This window comes from Ailuropoda melanoleuca, chromosome 2 (genome assembly GCF_002007445.2).
Source record: "Ailuropoda melanoleuca isolate Jingjing chromosome 2, ASM200744v2, whole genome shotgun sequence".
NCBI classification, from domain to species: domain Eukaryota; kingdom Metazoa; phylum Chordata; class Mammalia; order Carnivora; family Ursidae; genus Ailuropoda; species Ailuropoda melanoleuca.
In genome coordinates, this window is record NC_048219.1 from 143,188,798 (window position 1) to 143,210,813 (window position 22,016).

At 34.7% G+C, this 22,016-nt stretch overlaps 1 protein-coding gene across 6 annotated transcripts in view; it reads right to left on the reverse strand.

Annotated features, from left to right (window-relative positions):
• The window catches only part of ATF2 (activating transcription factor 2), a 78,979-nt gene that overhangs the window by 12,443 nt on the left and 44,520 nt on the right, over positions 1–22,016 (reverse strand). For all 6 annotated transcript variants that reach the window (XM_034654764.1, XM_011226217.3, XM_034654765.1 and 3 more), the window contains 3 exons: positions 21,763–21,849; positions 7,512–7,661; positions 4,221–4,427 (listed from right to left, as the gene is read on the reverse strand). In XM_034654764.1, coding sequence (XP_034510655.1) covers positions 4,221–4,427; positions 7,512–7,661; positions 21,763–21,849 — 444 coding nt within the window. The remainder of the gene's footprint in view (positions 1–4,220; positions 4,428–7,511; positions 7,662–21,762; positions 21,850–22,016) is intronic.

The following is a 22,016-nucleotide window of genomic DNA, read 5'->3' on the forward strand; positions in this document are numbered from 1 at the left end:
ATGTTATTAACTCTTTACACTCTGAAAACCAGAATCTGTCACTTTTTAAAACTGTTTCTGCTATATTTGATAACCAAAAAACAACAAAAAATAAGAGTCATTTATCCACTTGAAACAATAGAGAAAGTCATAATTGAAGCACCTTTCTTCCCAAACCGGTTGTTCATGCTCTCAACGGCCTCTTCACCACTTACTCCTGGTACATGTCATTCCTAAAATTCTACTTATAATTTAGGGACTCATTCCTATCCCGATTTCCCACATATAGACATTAATCCATCTAACTATAAACCTTTTATTAATGAAAAAGAGTTGTACTATTTTAGTGTACAACTATTTTTTTGAGTAATTTACTGAGGTGACATTCCCATGAGCCAGAGTTAACCATTTTATTTATTTTTTTAAAGACTTTTTATTTATTTGTGTGTGAGAGAGAGAGCAAATGAGAGAGAACAAGCGGGGAAGTGCAGGCAGAGGGAGAAACAGACACCCCACTGAGCTGTGAGCCTGATGTGGGGTTCGATCCCAGGACCCTGAGACCATGACCCAAGCAGAAGGCAGACACCCAACCGAATAAGCCACCCAGGTGCCCCTAGAATTAACCATTTTAAAGTGAACAATTCAGTGGCGTTCGGTATATTTACAATGTTGTGCAGCCACCTCCCTCAATCTGGTTATAAAGCACTTCTGTCAGTCCAAAGTAAAACTACTTACCCATTAACCAGTTTCTCCCTATTTTCTACCACCCCACCCCCCACTCCCATTTCCTGGCAACCACCAATCTGCATTTATCTCTATGGATTTCTCTGTTCTAAAGCTTTTTTCTTAGAGAGAGAGAGAATCTTAAGCAGGCACTACACCCATGTGGAACCTAATGTGGGCCTCAATCTCACTACCCTCAGATCATGATCTGAGCCAAAATCAAGAGTCTGACACTTAACTGAGCCACCCAGGCACACCTCTTCTAGGTATTTCATATAAATGGAGTCATAGATGGCTTTGTTTCTGGCTTCTTTCACTTAAGCAAAATGTTCTGAGGTTCATCCACATTCTAGCATGTTCATTCACATTCACTCCTTTTTATGGCTTAATAATATTCTATTTTATGTCTATACCATAATTTATCCATTCATCTACCGATGGACATTTGGGCTGTTTTCAACAACTTTCTTTTTACCCCTAACAATGTATTATAGATGATTTCCCAGGTTAATACATACATATGAACATCATTCTTTTTCTTTTCTTGCAGAAGTATTTTATTTATTTATTTATTTTTAAAGATTTTATTTATTTATTCGACAGAGACAGAGACAGCCAGCGAGAGAGGGAACACAAGCAGGGGGAGTGGGAGAGGAAGAAGCAGGCTCATAGCAGAGGAGCCTGATGTGGGGCTCGATCCCGCAACACCGGGATCATGCCCTGAGCCGAAGGCAGACGCTTAACCGCTGTGCCACCCAGGCGCCCCCTTGCAGAAGTATTTTAAAGAATATCTCTTAGGGGATTGCCTGGGTGGATCAGTCATTTAAGTATCCAACTCCTGATTTCCGCTCAGGTCATGATCTCAGGCTTGTGGGATCAAGCCCCACATCGGACTCTGTGCTCAGTGTGGAGTCTGCTTGTCCCTTGCCCTCTGGACCTTCCCCCGTGCTCTCTGTCAAAAAATTAAAATCTTAAAAACAAAACAAAAAAAAGAACATCCTTGATAACACATCATTTCACCTATCTTCACATTCTGATATGCATTTCTAAAACTAAGAACACTTTCTTATCTAACTACGATTCCATCATCACTTAGTTTTTAATGATTAAAAATAGATTTTACTTTTCTGTTTGTAATTTGAGGTATTAACTAATGTTATATTCAACTGTTGATCTTAATTTAGGAATTTCTTGAATTTGACTTCTATTTAAAAGCTGCATGCTTTGAAAGTGATGTGTTGTTAACTTTTACCTAGATGATAAATCCTGCCTTTATTCCTCCAATCAAGAAATTTCTACCCACATTAGGAAATACAAAAATGTAATATATTTTACAATAACATTTAATCATAGTTTGTATGGTGGAAAAAACATGAGACGAATGAAGCAAAGATTACATTTATCTTGAATACTGAATTTTCCAAGGTTTTCTGAAATAACAAAAGCACTGTTGCTATTAGTAATGGTGACCAGGGCTGCAATACAATTAAGAAAATAGCAGTATCTCATGAAAGCTGTTAATATAGGGTCAAAGTAGGAAACCGGCCCACCTAAAGTCAAAGAATACCCTGTAAATGATACTGTATATTTCTATACCACTGTACAATTTTCAAACATTTTTACTTAAAAAGGGCACTAAGCCAAATTACAAAGGAAAATATTGATAAATTTAAGATTTAAAATTTATGTATTTAAAAATACTTGCATTCATTGTAATTCAACTGATTTATGCAAAAAAAATCCTCAGAGAAGTAGGATCAACAGGTATTATTATCTCTATTCTATGGGTCAGGCAATTGAGGCCAACTAAGAATGACAACTAAAAAATAGCCAAGTCATTCAGAAGAATAATTTTGTTAAGAACAGAAAAGAAAAAAAAATAGATGCACTTAAATCATTTTGTTAATGTAACATGAGTATTTGAAAATTTAAACTAATAATTCATAATCTAAGAGAGACTTGGCAAAGAATAGCCATTTTTTGAGTATATAAATAAGTATCTATAATCTGTTTCATTTTATTTAAAAGGAAAAAAATCAGAATTTTACTAAAAAGTTATGAAAATAGTTCTTGAATAAGAATTTATCAGATGATGATTTAAAGATACCCTAGTATATATGTACTTAAAGTCTCTATGATGTGATAAATCATGTTTAAATTTCTTCTAAATGGTTAAAATAAAATGGCTAAAAATAAATTTGCAAGACAATTTACTTGTTCTAGAGCTCTTGCATCAATATCTAAAGCACAATATAGAATTTTAAAAGATGACTGCCCCACTATGAAACAATTTTTATAAAATTTACATTAGTAAGTGCTATGTCTGATGTTAAAAACCTTTTCCTAAGCATTTAAACAAAGACATTTATATTGGTGACATCTTTAAAGACAGATTTAACAAAAGAGCAAGTCTCAACACCTATCATTATATGGAAAGATTCGTTTTTCCTTGGGAATGGCTAATTCAGAAGCCTGAACAGTAACAACTACAATTAATCAACATCAGTTTTCTAGTTGATGCTCATCAACTAGTAGGTCACAAGATTTTCCTGGAGAATATTCACAACACTCAAACAAAACAAAGCGGGGGCGCCTGGGTGGCTCATTCAGTTAAGCCTCCCACTCTTGATTTCAGCTCAGGTCATGATCTCAGGGTCCTGAGATCCAGCCCCACGTCACCATGCTTAGTTAGTGGAGAGTCAGTCGGCTTCTCTCCTTCTCCCTCTCCTGCTGCCCCTCCCCTAGCTCTCTCTTTCTCTCTCCCCACTCTTGCTCTAAAATAAATCTTTAAACAAAACAAAGTAAAAATAAAAGGAAGAAAGAAAAAACAGAATGAAGGAAGTAATCTTAATGCTGTTTTGACACCATCACTGGAAATCTTAGCAAAGACTGAACAGGAAGGAGTCTTAAAACCTTTATATCCCATGAGGTTCCTAAGAAACCTATCTGGGGCACACTGGCAGGGAGTATGAAATGATTTCTACTACCACTGGCCATATTGTACCTGTTTTGTGGATAATTAGAGCCCTTCAGTTTCCAAAGCTGTCAATCTGACATTTTTTCCGAGCACTATATTCACTCTAAATAAACAAAACAAAATTTATAATTTGAAGAACCAAAGAACTTAAAAATACTACTGAAGCAACTTTACAGTTGTGATAGAGACCAAAAAAAAAAAAAACTAGAAAAGCGAAATACCAGTGATATTTTAAATTTTAAGATTCTTTGTTTGAACTTTATATACCACAACTTTACCAAGTTAAAGCCAGACAGTTTTGGTACTTTTGTAGTACACAAATAAAAACTTATATTTAAACATTTCCTCCTTGTGTCAGTGTTGCAAGTTTTATTTACTTCACCTCAGTATTCAAATAGGTTTATAAAACTTGCTTTACTATAGATTCCATACACATCCTATATTGTGTGCTAAAATGTCTGGATGGCTAACTGGAAAACAGTGAAGAGGTTAAGTTCACAATTATTAAAAATAAGACAAAATTTACATAAATGCACCATACCTGCAGTTGACCATTTAATGAACTCAAGTCTTCTGCTTTCTTCTCTAAAGACTGAACCCAGACTTTCCTTTTTTGTCGGCATCGTGAAGCTGCTGCTCTATTTCGCTCTAGAAACTTCCTCCTTTTTTCATCAGGATCTTCATTAGCTGCTCTTCTTCGACGACCACTTGTATTTTGGGTCTGTGGAGTCGTGTGAGCTGGAGAAGCCTATAATAGACACAAATGGAAGCTTTTTATGTTTGTATCTAGTGAGTGAGAACACAGGCAGTAAAGAGTGGCAGAAGAGGAAAGAAGAGCTACGAACTTTGTTTCCTAAGTCTCACTGTATATATCAACATTTTGGGATGACATGAAAATCACCCTGTGCTCTAACAAATTCCTTGAAAGAAATAAGCACTGCTAAAATAAGATTCTCATTAATTCACTATCCTAGTGAATATATTTAAAGTTTGTATAGCTTTTCATTTATATAGAAATAATATGAAGAAGTTGAAAATACAATACAAATGAACATGTATAGATCTTATATTTTTCCAGGTGTACTTTTTAACGTTATAATATAGTCCTTTGAAAAATTATCAGGTACTAAAGTAAAAAATTTAATAATTTACTTAAATCTACTATGAAAAACCATTTACTTGCTATTTTTGAAATAATTAAAAATAAAAAACAGTAAAGTTTTCTCTTAAAACTTGGTTTCTCTAAAATTGAGGAGTAAAGGTATAGTAGTGTCCCCTTATCAGCAGGGGATATGTTCTAAGACTCCTGTGGATGCCTGAAACCACTGACAGCACTGAACCCAATACACACACTGTTTTTTCCTATGCATAGATAACCTATTACAAAGTTTAGTTTGTTAATTAGGTATAGTAAGAGATCAACAACGAAAAATAATACTAAAATAGAACAATTCTAACAATATACTGTAATAAAAGTTATGTGAATGTGGTCTCTCTCACTTTTAAAACATTGTACTGTACTCACACCCTTCTTCTTGTGATGATACGAGATAAAATGCCTATGCCATGGTGTGAAGCGAGGTGAATGATAAAGGCATTATGACATAGTGCTAGGCTACTAATGACCCTTCTAACAATCTGTCAGAAGGAGGATCATCTGCCTCTGGACCACACTGACCATGAAAAACTGCAACCTCGGAAAGCTAAACTGCAGTAAGAGGGAACTACCACATGTACATATTTTGGTACACTCAGCTTTTCTTCAGTTTTTGAAATTTAGAGTCAGGTTCATGTGATTACTGATGCTCATTTTCCTGGTGGGCAGAATCCCACAGGACTCCAGATTTTAATTTTAACTGGTTCCCCTTGACCCTCAACAGATCAGCCTAGTTATTTCAGATCAGCCAAAGACAGTTTTCAGTCACTAGTGATATTGTCTAGTATCTGGGACTATAGAACAGTATTTCCAAGCCTCTCTCAAATCCCAAAATTGTGCCACAGAACACTTGAACTTGGGAGATAGGAAATGAACCCTTGGAAATAGTGCAAAGGAAATGGCACTTTGTAACCACAAGCACATGACCCAAGGAACCCTGAAAACAATCTTTTACCTAGAATTATATTCCAAAATGGTGTGAATAAATAAAACTTCTATCTTCTCCTAATCTACATAATATGCAAAAGTCTTATAAGCTCAATGTAAGTTCCGCAAGGAAATCACCAAACTACTTCTCACTCTACAAACTCCAAAAAACATACGTTATCATTTAATTCCTTTTCCAAATAACTAGCATAAAAAATTCTGAGGGTAATTTAATTTATACTGTATTTTAATTGTAATAAAGATTAAGTATTAAATTAGATCATTTCTTTTACGTACATAATTGCGAGTTAATCTTTTAGAAAAATATTTCTATGGCTTGCTTCAAGAATGGCAACCTTGAAATATTTTCTTTTCTTCATCCTCTTAACTTATTGATAATAGCTGGTTTTTTTCTTTTACTCATTTGGCTGAATAGGAAAGAACAGTTTTTTTTTTTTAATTGATAACTCGGTTATTACAGCAAAGGCTAGTCACAAGTATTATAAGCAGAAACTAATTAATATAGACTTGTATTTGTACATTTTTATACCTAACAAGGATTTACGGCTACTTAAAAACCATATATTCTTCCTCCTCTCCCTCCTTCCATCGATTCGTTCATTCCACATTATTAAAAAGAACATAGGGACTATCCTAGAAACTAGTGATACAATAGTAAATGAACAGATAAAGTCCTGCCTTCATGGAAGTCCTGCCCATCCAATACAAGGATAGAAATAAAAATTAGATCCAGGTAAACTATAGTTGCTATAAGAAAATAAATTATATGTTCATTTCTTTTAAATAAATTTTAAAGATGTAAAAACCACACACAGCTTGCAGAACATTAAAAAAAAAAAAAAAAAACAGCCATGGGCTGCATTTGGCCCCTGCGTCAGTCTGCTAATCTCTGAATTATGACATTAAAACATACACACTCATTTTCCTTCTCTCTTGGCCCCTAAGTTGTTTAGTGGATGACTACTACAACTACATTCCACTTTATTCTAAGTTCTGTGAAGATAAAATACAGATATCTAAAAAGTTATGATTATGAGGCAATCTAAAACTTGCCATTTACCTGTTTCTTTAATTGCAAAATTTTGCTTTTTAACACCAATGCTAGTATTCTTTAAATATCTTTAAGTATGTTTTATCTTAAAAGTTCTAAACAGAGTTCTAAAACATTTAACAGAAATACAGTAACCCTTCCATGTAGAAATGCACTACAGACATAATAGACATATCAGTCATCTAATATGCAGTCACAGACTAGAGATAAATGAAAAGGACCTCTAGTATAAACAGTTTCCATAAAGCATATATACCTGCTCCTTTGAAGATGTTTCTCCCATTTTAATTCAAGAATCACTTCATTTATGTTAGTAATGTAATAAACACACACACATGCACACATTACTTGCTGAATACAATCAACAGAAAAAAATGCTTTAAAAAGTATCGATGGATATTTATGTCATGTTAGGTCAACAAACACAGACATCTTCAGAAGCATTTACAAGGTATCCTGGTAAGTAACAACTGCTCGACTATTTTATTTATTTACTTATTTATTTTGGGGTATCAATATTTTTATACTGAACTACCTTTTCCTGAGGTTTTTGGTATACTTTTGAATTATGACCAAAAATAATTTTTTTCAAAGTATATAAAATATTCATTTAAGTTACACTGTATTTGTTTTTTTAAAGGATGATAAAGTATGAACGATAAAAACAACACACGTACCGGAGTTTCTGTAGTGGATGTAGCTGGCTGTTGTAATGACTGTGGTCGAGATTCCTCTGATTGAGTTCTAACCAACCCGCTACCATGACCTTTGACAGTATCACCATTGGTAACTGGAGGATGTTGCTGGGTCAAAGCAGCTTTTAATCTCTGAAATACCAATTAAAAAAAAAAGTTTCCTGCTTTCCACTCAAATCCAACTCCCTACATATTTTTTGGTTAACAACAACAAAAAAATATTTTTTAAGGAATGCATGAATACATATGGCTTTAAAATTAGTTTTATCATTACAAATAGTAAGACAAACACTTTGAGAAGCTTTCCTGAGTCTTTCTGTCTAGTACTACTAGAGGATTTTACACTTTTGCTGTTCCTAATTAATTTTGAGAAAAGAGTGAAAAATAAAAACACTGCTGACTGAAAATACCTAGCTCTGTTCAACTAAAATAAGCAACCCAAGTTAATTATGTACACTTTCACCTATTTTCCCCCACCTCATTCCTGTATCTCCATCTTCTCAGGCTCTGCCTAGATTCTTAAACTTAAACCTCTTCCAAAGTTGGGCCCAACTGATCTCTGCTTGATGGTTTGAGGTCAGTGCCTACTTGGACAACGACCTGACGTTGCATTTTTTAGGCCTCTATATTAACTGTCAGACTGAACCTCTTCCTAGAGCCTACAGCTAGGTTTGCCTCCCTTATGTCTTCCCTGTCTCCAGTAAGCAGATTTAGTTCCAAGTTTATCCCCTCTACTATGTTCCATTTGCTAGTTAACTGAATTGCACCTGACTCACTGTCAGAGTATGAATGATCTAGTGTTAAGAGATAGGCCCTAAACGTTTATGGCTACCTCTTAAAAAAAATTTTGCATAAAGCTTATTATTCTACCAGCAAAGATGTATCATACATGAATATCTTATCTCCTCAACCAGAGAGTAAGCTCTTTCAAGAACAGAGACTGCCTTATCTTTCCTTGCACCCCTTTTAGGCAACTGGTACATTGATTTGCTACATGACTGAGCAACACATGTATTTGTTAACTGACAGAAATTGGATTCTTTGGCGAAAATGGCACAAGTGATATTTGGGGTAGTTTTATTGTTAAAAATATATAAATATGAAATAATTAGCACAAGATAATCATACTATAGTATCTTAGAAATGAAAGGGACTGGAAAGACCTGAGACTATTATTGTTGATATTGTTCTCAGTAACTGAGATGTAGTCCTTAAGCCCAAAATAAAGTTTCATCACCAAATTTGATGCAGATTATATTACATTACATTTTCCTAAGATCCACACTCAGGTGCATATTTGAAGGGGGAGGAGGCTACAAAATTAATATGAGAAATGTGTTGCAGTCTATCCAGTGCTTCCCAAACTTCTCAAAAGTAGTAATTGGCTGGGTGTTACGAATAGATACGTAGCAAACTTTCTCTCTCCCTTCCTTGCACATGGCAGGGAGGAGTGGGAAAGAGACAAGAGCTTTTGAAAGAGGCCCCCAGATGATTTTAGTACAACTGCTTTCACATACTCAAACCAAGAACAACTTAGAAAACTGTACAACTATCCCCAAATTTGTAATTTCTTTGTTTCCATTTATGCTTATCTCCTTACCATCTATAAGTGATCCAGACCCCTTAAAAACTGTAGCATACATGAGAAGGTCACTAATATTTCCCGAGGCAGTAATTATACCTAAACAAATGTTACTGGACATTTTCTCTCTACTGCTACTCATTGCAGATTCTGGGTATTATTTTAAAAACAAGTCAGTAGTTTAAAAACCAAGTTTACTGGGGTGCCTGGGTGGCTCACTCAGTTAAGTGTCTGCTTTCAGCTCAGGTCATGATCCCAGGATCCTGGTATAGAAGCCCTGCATTGGGCTTCCCTGCTCAGCAGGGAGTCTGCTTCTCCCTCTGCTCCCCACTCCCCGCTCACGTTCTCTCTCTCAAATAAATAAAATCTTTAAAAAAAGTTTACTGAGGTATAAGTTACATATAGTAAGATGAAGTCTTTTTTTTTTTTTTAAGATTTTATTTATTTATCTGACAGAGACAGCCAGCAAGAGAGGGAACACAAGCAGGGGGAGTGGGAGAGGAAGAAGCAGGCTCCTGCCGGAGGAGCCTGACGTGGGGCTCGATCCCAGAACGCTGGGATCACGCCCTAAGTTGAAGGCAGACGCTCAATGATGCGCCACCCAGGCGCCCCAGTAAGATGAAGTCTTTTTTGTGCATAGCTCTAAGAGTTTTAACAAGTACATACAATGGTATAACCACCCCCCGTAATCAAGATACAGAACAGTGCTATTATCCCCCCAAATTCCCTCACACTTCTTTCCTGTCACACTCTCTTCCCACCCACACCCTAGAAACCACTAATCTGTATTCTGATCCCCAAAGTTTTGCCTTTTCTAGAATGTCATATAAATGGAATTATACAATGTTAACAGCCTTCTGAATCTGGCTTCTTTCTTTTAGCATAATGCACTTGTAATTCATCTGTGTTACCAGTATTTTTTCAATGAGTTTCTAATAGGACAGAGTCCCTACTTTACAGATTAGGAAACCAGAGATCGTTTGCCCAAGGTCACATAAGTAGCTAAGACATAGGAAATTGAGACAATCATAACTGATGGGGTAATATAGACATGGATAGATTAAACTAAAGTTAGATAATGGGTTAAAGGAGTATTTGGCTGCTATCAGCAGGACTACTTAGGCGAAGTGATTGAAGAACTCAAAATAGAAAGATAAGACTTTGAAAGTGTAGGTCAATATAAACAGAACAAAGGAGGAAAATCAGGGGAGGTGGTCAATCTGAGTAACTGTATCTTTTAAAAACAGAGTGTTATACATCAAAATACAATAAACAGTAGCCAGTCTATAGTGTTAGGTTACAGGGCTTGCTTTCATTTTTGGATGTAAAATGTGCATAAATATGAGTTGTAGCTGAGATGTGAAGCTTGGTAAATTATGTGTTGATAAAACATTTTTAAGTCCTTAGGTAGAAAACATCATAGAATTGAAGAGCATTTAAAGTTTTATAGAGAAGAGCTTAACTCTTAGAATTAATGAAACACAGTAACTGCACATAGGGGAGTCTGAAGTACATAAACATCACCCTCTTGAATAATCTTTAATAGGGCACGTTACTACCTTACAGAGCACTTAAAAGCAGCATCAGTATTCATTCATTATCCTCTCTTGACTGCCCTAGTGTATACAGTACTCACCCAGTGAGGAAGCTCTAATGTTTACTCCATGCTGTTACACTGATTACAATAGGTCTGACTTAAAAAGTGTGCCACTGGGTGCAAAATTTAAGAAAAAGATTTTCAAGGGTTAATTAACACTGCTCTTAACTGCATATATATGTATATATAGATATATATGTATATATACAGATATATACATATATATTTTAAAGAGCAGTAAAAAAATACACATATGCTAAAAAATTAGAATGCGTTAGGTGAAAAAAGATGTCACTGAATAGGATTCATGAAAATTTTATAATATAAGGATATCTACAATCCACCCATATATATTTGTTAAAAAGACATCTTAAAGAACGACAAATAGTGTGGTTCAAAAATATTAACGAAAACATATATAAATACCATGGATATATTTTTTACAATAGAATTTTGGAACCAGAAGATATACTGATGATCAATTAGTTCAATCACCAGCTTACAGAGAGACTAAGGTCCAAAGAGTGAATGAAGTTAGTTCCCAGAATCAAAGAGGAAGTTAGAGGCGTAGCAAGGACCAGATTGTCTGTTAACTCCTAATTCACTGAATCTTCAAAGTTTGGCCAAGTGAGAGCTTTTGCCTATATGAAGTATTCTAAGTATATCAGCAATCAATAAGAAGAATATCAGATATTTCTCTCAATACAGAAATTTAATAAAATAAAAAGACTGAGTACTCAGAGAAATTCAGTGAGATCCAAAATATCTGTATTCTCTAACATGTACAATAAAGCTTAAGCATAATTTTAATTTTAAACTAGAGGCATTATTTTAAAGAAAACTAAAATATCCTCATTACTATATTTCTAAGTAGACAAGTTTTTTAACGTTTGGAATTAACTTTTAGCAATGTAAAATTCAACTACTACATTGAAAACTTTTCTTCTTAGATATAAACTGTGTCAGTCAAAGAATGAATAGTTTGTTGTGCTGACCGATACTACTTACTCATTTTAAGAAGTAATCTGCTAAAAATAATTTGCTACTCAAATTCTAGGTTATATTTCATTCTCCTGAAAACAAATTTTATCACATCTGTCAGAACTTAGTAGGAACAAACTACTCCATCATAGTTCAAAGAAAAAACATAATGTTCTCTACAAACAATTTATGAAAAAGTCAGATCCATATTTCATATGTGCCACAAAAGCTCATCAGAGTAATAACCCTCCTTCTCCTGGGTGTTATCCTACCATCTGCTGCTCTATTACTTATCTTTATTTTGCAACTAATTAACAGCATAATCTTCTAAATTCAGCAAGTTAATTATCATTATTGTGGTCTTTGCAGCATCATCAGTCCTCATGAAGTCTTGTCTCCCCACCCCCAGAGAACACATGAAAATGAAGTAGGTTGGGAGAGAGTCTGTTTCTTTGGAGTGGGCTCATTAGGTGTTTGCTGATTAGCTTGGCATGCAGAGGCAGGTCAGAAGAATTCTGCTGAACATGAGGTTCCATGCAGGGCCCAACTAAGTTAATGTAGGTTTCTGAACATTTGCCAAGATGCCCTCTGTCAGCTCTCAGTAGAAACCCCCTGCAGAAAACCTACTGGCTACCCACTGTGTGCAAAGATATTTCTCAGTTTGTCACACAAGACTTAAAGGAACGACTGTGGAGAATGCTACCTAAATACTTTACTAAATCCTAACAAAACTCCTAGATGATTAATATTTTCTTATTCAGACAAGTTACTTTTTGATTACAAATATTACATAAGAAAGTTGTTTTATTACAAGAGTAACACAAATGGAAAATATCTACTGTTTACACGCTTAATGACAAAACTCCTAAACCTAAATTTGGTGAGGTCCACTGCAATTCTGTGGAAGACAGTAGATCCTAGGAATTTTTCTGTAATATTAAAAATAACAGATAATCTTGTATTTATGGACCCCTACCTACACTTCTTTTTCTTACCACATTCTCAGTTTTCCAAAGGCTTAAAGTTCTAACAACAAAAAAAGCTTGCTCTGAAGAAATTTCTCCAGCAATAAAAGGATCCATTTCAACATCTATAGTAGACACAAACAAGGCATATTTGTCTACCTATAAGCACTAGACATCTGAAAATCAGGGCCCCACAAAAGCACCCTTGGTTATCTTAGGATACAAATAAGTTTCTCTTCAGCTGTAGTATGCTAGCCATTCTTATGTGTTCTAATGCCATTTCTACTACAATATTTTTTAATGTATTTTCCACTCTATTTAATTTTAATTCCAGTGTAGTTAATAGACAGTAGCATATTCATTTCAGATGTACAATACAGTGATTCAACAATTCCATTTTTGCTCAGCATTCATCTAGGTAAGTGTACTCTTAATCCCCTTTACCTATTTCACCACCTTACCACCCGCCCCTTCTCACTGGTAACCATTAGGTTGTTCTTTGTAGTTAAGAAACTGTTTTTGGATTCATCTTTTTTCATTGTTCATTTGTTTCTTAAATTCCACATGAGTGAAATCATATCGTATTTGTCTTTCTCTGACTGGCGTATTTTGCTTAGCACTATATCCTCTGGATCCTTCCTACTGCTGGAAAAGGCAAGATTCCATTCTTTTTTATGGCTGAGTAATATTCCATTGTATATACATACCACTTCTTTATCCATGCAGCTATTGATGGGCACTTAGGCTGCTTCTATAATTTGGCTATTGTAACAATAATGCTGCAATAAACACAGGGATGCATATTTACCTTTGAATTAGGGTTTCTGTATTTTTTGGGTAAATATCCACTAGTGAGATTACTGGTTCAAGGGGTAGTTCTATTTTAAATTTTTTGAGGAACCTCCATACTGTCTTCCACAGTGGCTGCACCAGCTTGCACTCCTGCCAACAGCCCATAAGGTTTCTCTTTCCCCCACATCCTCGCCAACTTGTTTCTTGAGTTTTGGATTTTAGCCCTTCTGACAGGTGTGAGGTGGTATCTCATTGTGGTTTTGATTTGTATTTCCCTGATGATAAGTGATGTTGAGTATCTTCTCATGTGTCTGTTGGTCATCTGTATGTCTTCTTCGGAGAAATGTCTGTTCATGTCTTCTGCCCATTTTTAAATTGGATTATTTGTGGTTTTTTGGTGTTGTGTAGGTTCTTCATATATTTTGGACACTATGCCTTTATCAGATCTGTCATTTGCAAATATTTCCTCCCATTCAGTAGGCTGTCTTTTTGTTTTGTTGTTTCCTTTGCTGTGCAGAAGCTTTTAATTTTGATGCAGTTCCAATTGATTATTTTTGCTTTTGTTTTCTCTTGCCTCAGGAGACAAATCTAGAAAGATGTCCTTACAGCCAATGTCACAGATATTATTGCCTGTGCTCTCTTCTTGGATTTTTATGGTTTCAAGTCTCACAATTGAGGTCCTTAACCCATTTTGAGTTTATTTTTATATATGATGAAAGAAACTGGTTCAGTTTTGCCAACATCATTTGTTGAAAAGACTTTCCCCATGCACATTCTTGCCTTCTTTGTTGAAGATTAATTGACCATATAATTGTGGGTTTATTTTTGGGCTCTCCACTCTATTCCATTGATCTGTGTATCTATTTTTGTGCCAGTACCATACTTTTTGATTACTACAGCTTTGTAATATAACTTCAAGTCTGGAATTGTGACACTCTCAGTTTTTTTTCTTTTTAAAAACTGCTTTGCTACTTGGGGTCTTTTGTGGTTCCAAACAAATTTTAGGATTGTTTGTTGTAGTTCCATGAAAGATGTTATTGGTATTTTGACAGGGATTGAATTAAATCTGTAGATTGCTCTGGGTAGTATACACATCTTAACTATAATGGTTCTTCCAATCCATGAGCACGGAATGTCTTTCCATTTGTTTGCATCATCTTCAATTTCTTCAATGCTTTATGGTTTTCAGAGTACAGGTCTTTCACCATTTATTTTTATTTTTTAAAGATTTTATTTATTTATAGAGACAGCCAGCGAGAGAGATAACACAAGCAAGGGAAGTAGGAGAGGAAGAAGCAGGCTCACAGAGGAGCCGCCCGATGCGGGGCTCGATCCCAGAACGCCGGGACCACGCCCTGAGCCGAAGGCAGACGCTTAACCGCTGTGCCACTCAGGCGCCTGGTCTTTCACCATTTTGACTAAATTTATTCCTTGGTATTTTATTGTTTTTGGTGTAATTATAAATGGGACTGTTTTCTTAATTTCTCTTTCTGCTGCTTCATTATTAGTGTACAGAAATGCAATGGATTTCTGTACATTGATTTTGTATCCTGCAAACCTACTGAATTCATCACCAGTTCTAATAGTTTTTGGTGGAGTCTTTCAGGTTTTCTTTATATAGCATTATTTCATCTACGAATAGTGAAAGATTTACTTCCTTACCAATTTGGATGTCTTTTATTCCTTTCTCTTGTCTGACTGCTGTGACTAGGACTTTCAGTACTCTGTTGAATAAAACTTGTCTAGGGGTGCCTGGGTGCTCAGTCGGTTAAGTGTCGGGTCATGATCCCAGGGTCCTGCAATTGAGACCCGCATCAGGCTCCCTGCTCAGCAGGGAGTCTGTTTCTCCCTCTGCCCCTCCCCCCTCCTGCTTATGTGTGCTCGCTCCCTCTCTCAAATAAATAAATAAATTTAAAAAAACAAAAACAAAAAAACCAAAAAAGCTTGTCTTGTTCACCATTATGATGTCAGCTGTGGATTTTTCATATAAGGGCTGTATTATGTAAGGTATGTTCCCTCTAAACCTACTTTGTTGAGGGTTTTTATCACAAATTGATGTGGCCCTTTGTCATATACTTTTTCTGCATCTGTTGAAATGATATTTTATCCTTTCTCTTATTGATGTGATATATCATGCTGATTGATTTACAAATATTAAACAACCCCTTGCACCCCTGGAATAAATCCCACTTGATCATAGTAACTGATTTTTTTAATGTATTGTTGGATTTGGTTTGCTAATATTTTGTTGAAGATTTTTATGTTTATGTTTATCAGAGATATTGGCCTGTAGTTCTTTTTTTTGTATGTGTGGTGTCTTTATCTGGTTTTGGTAGCAGTGTGATACTGGCCTCCTAGAATGAATCTGGAAGTTTTCTTTCCTCTTTTATTTTTTGGAAAATTTGAGAACAGGTTCTAACTCTTTTTTAATTGTTTGGTAGAATTCATCTGTGAAGTGTCTGGTCCTCGACTTTTGTTTGTTGGGAGTTGATTACTGATTCAATTTCATTTTTAGTAATCAGTCTGTTCAAATTTTCTATTTCTTCCTGATTCATTTTTGGGAAGTTACACGTTTGTAGGAATTTATCCATTTCTTCTAGGTTGCCCAGTTTGTTGACACATAATTTTTCATAATATTCTTACAATCCTTTGTATTTCTACGGTGTCAGTTGTTATTTCTCCTCTTTTGTTCTTGATTTTGTTTGAGTCTCCCCCCCACCTTTTTGATGAGTCTGGCTACAGACTTACCAATTTTTTTGATCTTCTCAAAGAACCAGCTCCTGATTTCGTTCATCTATTTTTTTATAGGTTCTGTAACCATTTATTTCAGTTCTAATCTTTTTAATTTCTTTTCTTCTGTTAGGTTTGGGTTTTGTTCTTTTCTAGCTCTTTTAGGTTGTATGGTTAGGTTATTTGAGATTTTTCTTGCTTCTTAATAGGCCAGTATTGCTATAAACTTTCCTCTTAGAACTGCTTTTGCTGCTTCTCAAAGATTTTGGACCATGACGTTTTATTTTCATTTGTCTCCACGTACTTTTTTTAAATTCCTCTTTGATTTGTTGGCTGACCATTTGTTGTTTAGAAACATGTTATATTTGTGCTCTTTTAAGATTTTTTCTTGTGGTTGACTCATAGTTTCACTGCATTATGGTTGGAAAAGATGCAAGGTATAACCCTGATCTTTTTGAATTTGTTGAGACTTATTTTGTGGCCTAATATATGATCTATTCTGTTCCAGTGCACTTGAAAAGAATGTGTATTCTGCTATTTTAGGATGGAATATTTTGAATACGTCTATTAAAACATCTGGTCCAATGTATCATTCAAAGCCACCATTTTCTAACTGATTTTTAGTTTAGATGATCTGTCCATCGATGTAAGTGGGGTGTTAAAGTTCCCTGCTATCATTGTATTACTATCAATTAGTTCCTTTATATTTGTTATTAACCATTTTATGTATTTGGGTGCTCCCATGTTGGGTGTATAAGTATTTATAATTGTTATGTATTCTTGTTGAATTTCTCCTTTAATGATTATATAGTGTCCATGTCTCTTGTTATAGTTTTTGTTTTAAAGTCTATTTTGTCTGATATAAATATTGCTACCCCAGCTTTCTTTTCACATCTGTTTGCATGATAAATATTTCTGCATCCCCTCTTTCAATCTGCATATGACTTTAGGTCTGAAGTGAGTCACTTGTAGGCAGCATACAGATTGGTCTTGTTTTTTTTTATCCATTCTGTCACCCTATTTCTTTTGATTAGAGCATTTAGTCCATTTACATTCAGAGTATTAACTGATAGATATGTATTTACTGGCATTCTGTCATTTGTTTTTGTAGATCTTCTCTGTTTCTTTCTTCCCTTCCTCTCTTCTCTCACCATAAGTTGGCTTTCTTTAGTGATATACTTGGATTTTTCTCTTTTTTTGCATATATATTACTGGTTTTTGATTTGTGGTAACCATTAGGTTTGTATATAACATCTTCTGAACCACATGTCATTTTAGCAGAATTACTATTACACTATTTAGCATGTCATTAAGAGATTATGATGATGTAGTTCAAATAAATCTTTAGGAGAGATGAAGAATCAAATGGCTAGGATGTTTAAGTATTTTCAAAGAGTTGAAAACAACAACAAAGCAGAATCCAACTCAAGCATGAAAGAAGAAATTTAAGTTTTACTATGGGGTAGCAGACTGGCAGAAAAGTTATTTAATGTGTAAAATGAATCTAAGGGAGATGAGCTGGGAATCGCTTAATTGGAAAGCATGGATTTGAAGTCCTATCACTGATCGAGAAGAGTCAAGTCCTGTGATCATTTATCTTGTCATTAAGAAACCGACACACACTGGGATATGAGCCTCAGTCTCATCTTTATTTGAGATGATACAATGATTTCCTCATTTGCTAAGGCTTTTTTAGCCCCCTGGAACTTAATAAGGTAAATTAATGATACTGACATTTTAACTCAGTTTAGAAAAAATCTGTAGCTATTTGGTATTTTATGTCCTAGAAGTAATTAGAATAACTTGCCACGGAGTAACAGCTTACCCTTCAATTTCAATTTAAAATGTTTAAGAGATCAATTTAATCTGTGATTTCAGTTGAAAGAGCTAAGATATTCTAACTAATCCTCTAATTCTAGATTATTTAAGAAAACCAAGCCCCACTATAAGTTTAATCAAACTTTAAAGTTATTGAAGTACTCAGGGAAGTTTGTTAGATAATTGAGGGAACTTTACAGAAAACAGGATATATTAAGTTTAAAATTAAGTTTAGCACGTTTAAGATTAATTATATTTGAAGACCTTTAAAAACAATCATTATATAATTGGATTTGTAAATTGGCCTTGAGAATTCAAGGAAGAGCTAAGTTTCTGAATTGGTAACTTTAATAAATATAATTTTTAAAAAAGTAATCCCTGAATAACAGTTTTTGTGCACAAATATATCATCAAGGGCTCCAAAAACCAGAAAACAAAAACTAAACATCACTGATACGATATAATCTTAACTGCTGAAAAACGTAAGTAATGGTCTTAGAAAGGTAAGAAGACTTTTGATGATCACCAGAACCATTTGCAAGAAAAACCTCAAGATTTAAGACCATATCTGCTGAATTTCTTACTACCTAAGAAATGTTTGTTAAATAAATAACTATAGAAAGAAATAACTGTTAAATGAGAATGAGGCAAAAAAACATGAATCAAACTACAAAAACCAAACTATTTTCAGGTTATTTCCTAATGTTGATAGATTGGTTTTATACTTATAACACATATATAATAAGTACAGTTGATGATGACATACAAGCACTGAAAATTCTTTAAAACAAAAAAAAAGATTTTTTATTTATTTGAGAGAGAGAGACACAGCGAGAGAGGGAACACAAGCAGGGGAGTGGGAGAGGAAGAAGCAGGCTCCTAGTGGAGGAGCCTGATGTGGGGCTCGATCCCAGAACGCTGGGATCATGCCCTAAGTCAAAGGCAGATGCTCAACGACTGCGCCACCCAGGCGCCCCACAACCCAATTTTAAAAATCAACAGAAGATATCACAAAAAGTGTCTCGCAAAATCAGAAATGCAAATTAAAACCATGAGATATTGCTACAAACTCCTAGAAATGTCTACAATGAAAATAACAGACAAAACCAAATGTTGGCAAAAATGTGGGAACAACTGCACATACTCTGCTTGTGAGAGTGCAGACCTTTGGCAAAGGGTCTGGCAGTTTCTTACAAAGTTAAATGTATAACTACCCTCTTACTCAGCAATTCTCCTCTTCAGTAGATAGACCAGATGAAAATAAACATCCAAAAAAGAGTCATACAGAAATGTGCACAGCATCTTTGTTCACAAAGATCAATGCTGAAAACCATTCAAGTGTCCACCAGTAAGAGAATGGATAAAGAAACTGTGGTATATTTGCACGATGGAATATTACTTAGCAAAAAAGGCAGCAAATTATGATATATTCAACAACCTGGATAAATCTCACAGACATATGATTGGCTGGACACTAGAATATATATTGATTCCATCTGTATGAAATTCTACAACTAATTGCTGGTGACAAAGATAAGAACAGCTGGGAAGGTGTACTGAGTGGAAAGGGAAATAAACTTTCTGGGCTGATGTTAACGTTCCATACCATGAAAGCGGTGTGAGTTACATTAATGCACTTATTTATTTATTTTTAAAGATTTTATTTATTTATTTGACAGAGAGAGACAGCCAGCGAGAGAGGGAACACAAGCAGGGGGAGTGGGAGAGGAAGAAACAGGCTCCCAGAGGAAGAGCCCGAAGTGGGGCTCGATCCCAGAATGCCAGGATCATGCCCTGAGCCGAAGGCAGATGCTTAACGACTGCGCCACTCAGGCGCCCCTATTAATGCACTTATATATCAAAGTTAAGATTGGTTCATTTCAATGTATATAAATTTTTACATTAAGAAAGGCCTATTAAAAAATAATTGAATTGGGTAGGGAATGGTCTGAGGGATAGATAAAGCAAGAATGGCAGTTATGTTGCTAATAATTGAAGCTGGTGATGGGTACATGGGGGTTCATTACACCATAACTGTTTACTTTGTATATGTTTGATATTTTCCATAATGAAAAGTTATAAAGAAAAAAAAGGAAATAGACTAATTTCTGAGTCTTTTTATTTAATTAAAACAGGACAATCTTATTTACTACCCCAATTAAAATAGTCAATCACCTAAATATGGTTATTTTACATTAGCAAAATTCTAATAATAAATTTAATTGGATTGTTAAATTTAAGTGGGGCAATCTATTGACTCCCATGCCTTCAACCAATGATTGTTTTCCATATATAAATTTATTAAAGTTATAGCTTTGATTTTTTTCTAATATACAAGCACACAAAACACTTTTATTCTTGTTAATTTCCTGGTGACCTAAAAGAAAAAGTTATTCAAGGAAGTATTAAATTCAATAGTTTCTACAAATATGGCCTACTCTTCTTATAGCCAAAAGTATTTCTTTAATTCAAAAGGAACAAATCAGATTTAATTTGTTAGGAAAAAAAGTCCACTGAGTATGTAAAAGTATTTTTAGATGCAGTGTACTACTAACTGAAATTTTTACTACTATAGTATGTTTAAAGTAGAAAGTGTAAAAAACATTCCCAACAAAGCTTTTTTGCTATCAAGTGAAGAGGATTTATCTTAATATTTCCAAAGCTTTGAGCTAAACATGTTGTTATGCAAAAAAAATTCCCTCTTGGATTTTCAAAAGTTCTCTCCCCACAATCAATAACCAGCTAATTTTTACACTCCTCAACCACTGTTCGTTCAGATGGTGTATTAAGTTTTATTGTTAAAGTCATCACATGCTAATTTCAGATTGATTATTTGCTATAATGGAGAACAGAGGTAAAAAATTTAAAGTTTGGCAATATATAATGGTTTTTATACATACACATTTATATTGTTCGTATAGTGCCTCGCACGGAACTTGAATAACAGGTGTCTAATAACTATGTACTGATTTTCTAAGGATGAAGTCACCAACTGATGTTAAGAAGCCCTGAAGTGTGTGAGGCTATAGAAGGGAGAATTACATGGATTGGGGGGGGGGGGAAGGCAGTAGCAGTTTTAAGGTTTTTTACCAAGGAATTTAGCACGTTTATGGAATCTGGGCTAAGAGAAACTCTAGAAATCAAAGTTTAATCCTTTTATTTTACAGATAAGGAAACTGAGTCTCCTCAAAGTTAAAGTGGCTTGATTAAGGGTAGTGAATAGTAGAGTTAAGATTAAAATTGAAACACATGTCTCCTGACTCCTAATCTACAGTTCACCCCTTAAACAACACTAATTACTTAGTGTCAAAATACAACTCAAAAATATAGTTTTTTTTTATATATTATGTGTAACATTTGCTAACTTGTATACCATTTCAGAATTCTTGTTAACACTGTTCTACTAATTTGTGTCACTGTTTATAAAACCATCTATACTGCCTTCAGATGATGACATCTAGTTTCAGCTGTAATATTCCTAGCCACCACCAGGAGGAGATTTGTTTAAAGAACTACACCCAAAAACCTGACAAACCAATGACAAGAACTAGAACTTTACTGCCAAATCCATCCATTTATTTTAAAGTACCACTAACTAGTCATTATGCTAATGGAAACTGCTCCAAATTTTCTGGTTCTTCTATAGTGTGATACATTCCAAAATTTTATAAAATGTGATCTATATTGTACATCTGAAGCAGGCTTTAATGGAAAAAATAATTTAAAACAGGCTCAAGAAATGTGCAGAACAAGTAAAATCTTGCTTACCATTTTTGCTTCTGACTGTACTGGTTGAGGGGAGGAAGGACCTGGAATTCCTGGAACACTAGGCACCATGGTGACTGGTCGAACAAGCTATGTAAAATATATTGAAAAATAATTGCTAGAGAATATATTCAAAATGATTGTGCTATATCTGCACAATGGCTATAAAAATTTGAGAGTTCAGAACCAGAAAACTGTAAATCCCTATGATCTTCTGTCCTGATTTATCCTTTAAAACTTGTCAATTTCTGAGACAC